This window comes from Azolla caroliniana, unplaced genomic scaffold (genome assembly GCF_043228905.1).
Source record: "Azolla caroliniana isolate FFs.n. ecotype wild unplaced genomic scaffold, voAzoCaro1.0.p SCAF_3, whole genome shotgun sequence".
NCBI lineage: Eukaryota > Viridiplantae > Streptophyta > Polypodiopsida > Salviniales > Salviniaceae > Azolla > Azolla caroliniana.
Genome location: NW_028230438.1, coordinates 3,941,337 through 3,950,292, shown reverse-complemented (window position 1 = coordinate 3,950,292; position 8,956 = coordinate 3,941,337). Strand labels below are relative to the sequence as shown.

The 8,956-nt window shown below is 38.4% G+C and overlaps 1 protein-coding gene across 1 annotated transcript in view; it reads left to right on the top strand.

Annotated features, from left to right (window-relative positions):
• Nucleotides 1-396: 396 nt before the first annotated feature.
• LOC147865935 (protein TORNADO 1-like) overlaps nt 397-8,956 on the top strand; it is a 42,944-nt gene continuing 34,384 nt past the window's right edge. Inside the window, exons 1-2 of the mRNA XM_087316013.1 lie at nt 397-1,561; nt 1,663-4,311. Of these exons, the coding sequence (XP_087172139.1) occupies nt 397-1,561; nt 1,663-4,277 (3,780 nt within the window). The 3' untranslated portion in view covers nt 4,278-4,311. The remainder of the gene's footprint in view (nt 1,562-1,662; nt 4,312-8,956) is intronic.

Genomic DNA, 8,956 nt, shown 5'->3' with positions numbered 1-8,956 from the left:
CCAATCATAAAATGAGGTTGTCTTATGAGCATACTAGATAACTATTATTAGCTAAGTTTCAAAGTTTAGAGAATAACTCATGTTTTCCTCTCACTAAAAAATAATGGGATAAGCTTCTCTTACGAGCATACGCATTATCTAATGGGGTTCAGGGTTTAGAGAGTAAGTCATGTCCTGTTACTAAGCCACAATTTTGTACCTTTAAATCAATATAACAATATAATCGGCTAATATTTTCATTTATTATCATGATTCATAACACATTCACTTAACGTCAAAGACTCGTCCTTAACTTTCCTTCACATTCATTCCATTCTTTTTCATCTTCACTCATTGTCACGGTCTTTCTTTTTCTTGCATCCATCACATACACACATTCACTCATTCATTCATTCCATGGAGAAGTCTCACCACCTCCCACCCCCTCACAAACGCATCCACACGGTCTGGGACTTCGATGAGGTCAGAGAAGCGGTCGAGAAATCGAGAGCATCTCTACTCAACCTCACTTCAACCTCAACCTCTCATGATCTGCTAATTAAGCTCGCCAATGTTGAGAACCTCTTCCTTGTGGATACCACCAAACTTCAAAAGGGAAAACAGAATGGGATAAGTTATGGGTCATATGGGACATATGGTGAACGGGTAAAACATGGAGCTTGGGAATGGGGGAGCAGAGACATCATGTTCGATTTCAGAGATGATGCCTCCACAACTGAACAACTACGGATGGCCATCCTCACAGCTGCCGCCAATCTCACCGGACGAGCTGTCCATCTCCTCCTCCTGTATCGATGGAATCTAACCCAAGAGGAGGAGAGGGCTTGGGTTGAGGCTCTCTCTCAGGCCGCAGATCTCGATGCAGCCCCCAGCAGCCTCCTCATGGAGGCACCATCATTTAAGGATACTCATCGTCTTCTGAGTGCCCTCAAGAAAAACAAACGCCTCAAACATCTCTCCCTTCAGTCCATGAAAATGAGCGATGAGTGCGTGGAGCTGTTACGCGACTTCACCTCCCTCACATCCCTCCACCTTGACAGTGTGAGAGTGTCTTCCGGAGAGTTTGTGGGGAGATTGGCAGACCTTCATCCCTCACATTCACCCCTCGCAGCCTCTCTCCACATACTGCATATAAATGGCGTACCCATTGACTGGAGAAGAAGCACTGGTTTCCTGCGGCACTGGCCACATCTCAAAGAGCTCTCTTTATACAGTTCACCGGGAACGACAGAGGAGGAGCTAATGGATTTCATGGGACACCTAGCACCGCCAAAGAAGGGGGCGGAGACAGTTGGAAACACCCCTTCCTCACCTCCTCAATTATACCGCCTTCAATTACGCAACATTAGAGGTGATTTAAGCCGATCTGCTACTGTTGCAGTAGTGGATGCACTCTCTCTGTCCGGCCTTCCTTTCTTTGACATTAAAGGCCTTCATAGGAAGGACCCTGCCATCGAGGCACAGCTGTGGAGGAACCAGCGCAATTTCATGTTGGGATCAGATTTGAAACGAGTGCCTGCGACCTCCATCCGATTGTTCATCTGCGGAGATCCATTCGCAGGCAAGACATGAATGACCGCCACACTCTCTCAAATACTGAAAATCAGATTGATGAGGATAAACACACACTAACACACTTGCACTGCATGTTGTTTGGCGCAGGAAAGACTACCCTTGTATCCACCATGCGCTCCATCTATGGTCGAAAGAGAGATAGGTTGAAAGCCCTGTTTGCTGGAGAACGCACAAAAGGAATCGAGGTGCAAGCCATTAAAAAGGATGGAATTCGACTGTCATTGTGGGACATGGCAGGCCAGCAAGAATTCCACGCATTCCACGACTGCATGTTCCCTGACATAGCAACAAGCTCTTATCATGTTCCATCCATGTTCATGTTCGTTTGGAGCCCCATGAACAGCCAAAGTAGCGATAGAGGTTCAGAGAAAAGAGTCGGGGACTTCGAAGCAAGCTTCAGGTACTGGCTCAAGTTCCTCGCCTCCAAAAGCCCTCAATCCATCATTCCTCTGAAAGTTATCCTGGTATTCACGCGAGCAGATCAAATGGATCTCGTCTCGAGCTCTCTCTCAAATTCAATCAACTCACTTCGGTCAGAATTCAAATCCGTGATTCAAATTGTGGACCCTCCTTTTGACGTGGATGCAAGAAAGAAGGATTTTGTCAAACATATAGCACAATGTATTTTCAACATTGCCAAAGGTGTACTCCAAGGTATTGAGATCTACGACATCTGCACGCAAGTAAGCAAAAATCTCTTGAATCATTCCAAGACCACAAATGAACAAATTATTACATGGACGAAATTCATCGAAATCTGCAATAATGATAAAGCTAAATTAAATGTCATCGCTTTGTCCTTAAATGAGGTTGGGAAGATCATCTACATAAGCGGATTCAAACACATTATTCTCGATCCCAATTGGTTTTGCAATGAGATTATAGGAAGCCTCATTGGTTTCCCAAAGTCTGGAGCATCCAAGGGTATCGTTGGATTTGACAAAGGATGCATCCCTCGGCATTTTCTAAAGCATAAGTTTGAATCCATTACCAAATCTAATGTGAAGGGCTCATTACTAGTAGACCTAATGGAAGCCATGCACCTATCTTGCAAAGTCCCCAAAAGATGTGAAGATATCTTTATCCCAGCCATGTTATCAGATGTGGGTGTCGAACAACTCCAATGGTCCACACGAATGGATGATAATGATACTTTTCTGTATATGGGTAGAAGGTTAGAGTGTGAGAACAAATTCCTCACCTTTTTTACACCAGGCTTATTTCCAAGAATTCAAGCATTATTTAGCAATGCTTTCCAATCTAAGGATCATAATGCTGACATCACACTCGGCAAAGATTTCATATCCATTTGTTTTCCAAAGAGTGAGATCATCGTCATGTTCTGCCTAGCAATATCAAACCATGTCATAGATGTCCTAGTTCGGGCTCAAAATAATACTCAACAAGACATGCTAAGTAACTTAACCTTAGTGGAAAAGAGTATCATCACCAACTTGACTACAATATGTGCACAACCCACCGGTGTGCAAGGGGTCAAGTTGATCGAGAGTGTCATCCGGCCTGACTGTTTACTCTATCCATCAATGGTGCAAGGTAGAGAAGATCAATGCGTGAAAGTAACTTATTTGAAGAAACAATTAAGAAAAAAGCTTGAGCGAGGCGAGAAAGAATCATATGATTGGAAACGGACTAGGCATATGCCCTATCCATTATCAAGCGATTTAATTGATCTCCTCGGGTTAGAATATTATGGGGAGGTCCTCAAATCATATAAGGAATGGTTTGAGGTGGAGTTGAGGGATGCATTATTGGAGAATGATGAAATTGTCGATGAATCTAGGAAATATCGAAGTCGTGAAAATGTGATTACGACTAGCTTGGAATATGGCCTCATGCAAGAAGATCAATTAACTTTAGAAGAGACAAGAGAGGTACAATCTAGTAAGGCTATGGTAAGGTTACTTTTAAGTTTACATCATAAAATGGATGTCACTCACAATGAAGTCCTCAAGTTACATGATAAGATGGATCAAATGATCAAGGAACTGGACAAAATGCATCAAGAACTTCAATATATGAGGAATGATGTTATGGACAAGGTTGAGAACTCTATAAGTAAGCTATTGAAAATGGTTGTAGAGAATGAGGCTGAGAAGCAACTCCCTCGTGTTGCCCTCCTTACGACTAAGTTTCCCGAGTCAACCTTTGAGGAACTTTTGAGATGGGTGCCTCGAATTTTGGGAGGCAAATTTCTAAGAATCCAATTATATTGTGAGGATAAACAAATGCCACACCCAGTAGAAAACCAGCTTGGTATCACTCTCACCTCTTTGTCAGAGTCTCATTCAAAGTATCTAGACAAAGCTCTTCCATATATCAATGGTTTGTTTCATGTGTTGACGATAGCTGCTCGACTCGGTATTTCATCTATGGTGCCTCTTGGAAGCTCCTTTATTCCTGATTGGACAACCCACCTCAAACTAGCAAAACAATATCCTATGATACAAAATAGTTTTGAATCAAAAAAGGATATATTTCTAAGTACACTAGAGTGTGCTTCCAAAGAGTGGCAAAAGTGCTTGGCATCTATATTAAGAGAAAATGGAGGTTTAACAAACCAAAACATAGCTAAGAAGTTCCATCTCAAGCGTACCATCTATGATGAAGGTGGCAGGAGTACTCAAGTTGCATGGTTATGCAAGATGCACTCTGAAGGAAAAAGGTCCTTCTCTCTAAGTTAAATTATATATTTGCTATGTGGGTTTAAATAGAAAGGTCTATTGCCCATATTTAATATAAACATTTGAATATTCACTTTTTGAATTTAGATGGGATTCTGCAACTAGAAATAATTGTCTTGTTTTATAACCGATACTAATCAAGGTTATTTGTATACTTCAATTAAGTGTACAATGTCTTTTTCTTATTAAATGTGTCTCTTCTAGGTATGTTGCGTCAAGTGCACAACTTCTTCTCAAGTGAAGTTGTAACTTGCAAGAATGGTTGACAAGTACTCTTTAGTTATCAAAAATAGGGTATTAGACATAAGGAAAATTCTGCCTCTGCTCCCTTAACTATCTTAACATAATTTGGCTTCATCTACCACTGAATGAGCGAAACGATGTACAAAAGCACATCAAATGAGATAAAAACACTTCAAATAGTTATGAATCACATATTAGAACATTAGTGAAACCTTAGATTTAAGTTCTCAATACGAATCTCTTTATCAATGAGTGAGAGAAAGATGGATTTTATTATTGTTTTTGGAGGTTAAGTTGAACTAGGATACCCATTAAAAAAAAGTGACATCATGTAATACATAGGGAAGTGAGTAGTAACTATTAATGTTCAAGAGCTTTACTAAGAAATTTCACGATTGAGACTGCAGACTATGATTATAGAGAAATTCATGGAAGGATTGGTTTGGTTGAGCATGTTAGGGCCCATGCATCTTAAAGATTTATAAATCCATTGGATTTATTCCTATAGTTTAAACTATTAAAAGCTAATTCTTACATCTCATCATATTCTTGCCTAGGTTAGATTGCATCAAATTCTTACATCTCATCTCTTAAGTGATATATTACATCCCTAACAGGTTTTTATATCATTTATATTGGTTCATCATTTTTACTTTGTAGAATGCATTGACTTTGACCCTTGAATTAGATTCTATGAACGTAACTCTAAATTCTTAAATAGTGAAAAACATCCCTAATAAGTTTTTATATCGGTTCATCAGTTTTACCTTGTAGAATGCATTGACGTTGACCCTTGAATTAGATTCTATGTTCGTAACTCTACATTCTAAAATAGTGAAAAACACTTAGAATGAACATATCAAGAAGACCAAGAAATGTAAAGAACGTAGTTACTTCAACAAACCCTACAAATTCTATGGATGTTGCCTTGTGAACTTCCTCATGATCTTCAACTAGATCAAGTGAATGGGCTAAGGATAAATGTTGTTTCTTTTTACGAGGAGAACCCTACAAATTGGTGGTGCATGACTCTAGAGTCCATCATAATCGTGGTCACGTAAATTCTCAAGTCGATGAGTGAGAGTAAATAGTATTCAAGGCATTCAATCTTCCAATAGTTGACATATGTGGGGAACAAATCCGTAGTGAAAGTAAGGCAAAACCTTCCCGAGTCATTTAGCTTATAGTTTCTCCCTATTGGGATAAGGTCTCTTGATTTTAGGAGCTCTTTTCGAACATATTTCAAGTAATGATTATGTTTCAACTTATCGTAATATTCTTCTACTATATAAATCGGCTGAGATTTTGCATCATCCAGCACAATGTATGAGTCCAAGCTATTATTAAAGCCACCCGCAGTATGCAGGCTAAACAGGACCTGATAAATCAACGCATGTGCTCGTCGTCATATTCTTGTCCATTCAAATATATTGAAATTCATTAACCACAAGGATTGTGTTAAAAAGATCCAGACCAACTGAATCCAAAAGATTGTAACGACACCCATTTGCTAAGAAGGCTTCAACAACCAGTCCAAATAGATCATTTTTCAAAATATAGTGGTAGTAAAATTCATCCTATATAAGAATAAAGGCACGATCAGGCATTGTACAAATTATTCAGCCTGTCTCTAAAATTTCTAAGTTACAAGAAAAAATTTGTAAGGTACAAATGCAGGTTAACATCACAGGTAAATGATCCACCTAGCTCTATACTAGGTTTGAGCATGGGAATTGTATTGACATAGATTGAATATGTGCACCGTTGCTCAGCCTATTATTATGAGATCAAAGCATGATACCACTGATTTTAACACAGATTATTTAGTAAAGGATGAAGAAGTATTGATATCATAGATAAACATACATTGAGAATACCTATTGTAGCTAGCATGACACTTTCAATGGCGGAAGAGTTGTTAGATTACAGACTATCATAGAAATGACCACGACCACAGGACATGATGCTCAAAGTCACAATGTGTTCCATGTGGATCTCCCGGACATAGATCAGTAGGTAACATCTATTTCAGACACATATGGATGGAGCCTATGCATACTCTCAAGGGTGAATAAAACAGATTTATATGAAGGATAAACAAGAATTCATCTATGTAGCAAGCAATATTTTCTAAAACCAAACTAGCAGTTAGATAACATGCAATACACAAATTGGAACGAAAACACTTACTTTTCGACCAATACATATCCATAAAACAGGTTAGTTGTGCCGTGGAACACATTCACTCTGGGTGGTCACAAAAAATCTAAAACATTGTGCATTAAGAAATGAATAGCCATACTACCCAATATCGATAAGAAACAAACAAATTACACCAAATAATACATTTATTTTGTATAGAACAAAACCTCTAGTTTGTATTGGCAATGTAAAAGACAAACACCAAACAAAGAGGAAAAGAAAGGAAAAAGACAAAGGATTAGAAACATATCCTGCATGTATACATATAGACTTGTTGAATACGAGTCTGAATCCCCTAGGTCAAAAGATGCGGGTGTCATGATGGAAGATGGGATGGAGAATGATATTAGATAATGAGGCAACTTGTTGGAGGTGATTAGCAACAAAGGAATATATGGATTTCTTGATATGTTAATTGTCCTAAGGCAAATTTTGGGCGCTTGAGAAGATACTTCTTTAGTGATTAATATTTTCGAAAAATAGAATTTGGGGAGCAATTCAAAGCATATAGGATGGCCTCTTTAGCATTAACTAGGTGTATTGGCTGCTTGATTTGATCGATCTTGACTAGTTGGGCATTAAGCACTGTTCAGGTGAGTTGAAATAAGTTGATGAACTCAATGTACAATCCAGTTGTGTCAGACATCTTGGATCTTCACATTGTTGGTATCTTTAACAGTTGGTGCTGATTCAATCTACCAGTGGCACCTAAGGTCTATGACTATGACTATTGTTGTTGTTGCTCTTATCACTGCTATTAGCATCCGGGATTGATTTTTAGTTGTTTAGATGAACCATTAGTAAATGCCAAGATACATAAAGATAACTGAAAAAGAGATTATGTGACTGCGTTCACATCATCTATCTGCATAGCTTTTTCCAAAACTGGTTTCAACAACCAAGAATCTCGACAATGTAGCCTGTAATTTGGTCTTGGATTGATTCATCCTTGGCATCATCGAGCCCTTTTCTGTTTTACATTTCCATTCTTTTTTTCTTGTTCATTCATAGTCAAACTCTTTCTTTTCTTGCATTCCCTCCACACATCCATCCAGTCCTTCCATGGAGAGGCCTCATCTCCCAACCCATCACAAAATTCATCCTAACGAGGTGGAAAATCCAATGAGTTCAGAGAAGCCCTCGAGAAATCGAGATTGTGGTAATATGGCCCAAGAGGCTTCTAGAATACATTGATGGCAACATGGTGGTACATGCTCATGAAGATTAAAAGACATACATGACCCAATCAGCCATGGCATGAATCTTCGTAGTTACAATGGGTTACAGTTTACAATGAGAGCAAGGATGAAAGCTTTCAAAGCCTTCAACTCTTTCTTCCTATTTTCATCTCCTCCTACTTCCTATATATATATATATATAGATATAGATATATTTACGATTAACTGTTTCCAACTACAAATTTCTCTTTGTAATCTACTTACGAAAAGCAATGTCAAGAATCATTACCAATTGTAAGACCACATTATGCATACACCATCATGTCATCTGATGCCAGTATATGGTCAAAGCTATGCTTCACTATTATTCAGGAAAACATAAAAGTGCGTTGTTACGTTAGGGCAATCTAGTTAACAAGCAAGAGATCAAACTTCATAGAGCTACGTAGCCTGATTGGTGTATTTCTGACAATGCCGATTAGAAAAGGCAGGTAATACTTGCGATAATTATGAGAAAGCAAAGATATGACAGAGGATAATAACCAATTTGAAAATTGAAAATTGGTGGGACTTACAATCATAATCCATCTTTGTTCTTGTGAAAATTTGAACTAAAACTAATATTAGATAGGGGACGAAGATTGAGGTACTTAATCAGTTAAATGGTTTGTGAAACTGAAAACTTGTGTACACTTGCATTTGGAAGCAAACAATCACAGTTGTATACAGTGGTTAAGCAATTTCAATTCAAGAGTCTTGTATACCAGGTCACATTTGAGCCAAAAGATCACTTGTGTATATTACTTGGGCATTCTTAACCTGTGATTCATTTGTATGTTGTCATCATTAAAAGCAATTTTAATGGTTTACACCTTTGTTTCGGTACTTAATTTACTATGAAAAGAACCATAATTTCTTTTTGATTTAATCATAATGTACTCACTTTCTCACTCATCCTGATATGGAGATAGAGAGCATATGCTATCTTACTTTGTGGAAGACATAGAGAGGTAGCCTCCTATCATCAAGTTTCGATATGTGGAGCCCTTGGCATTT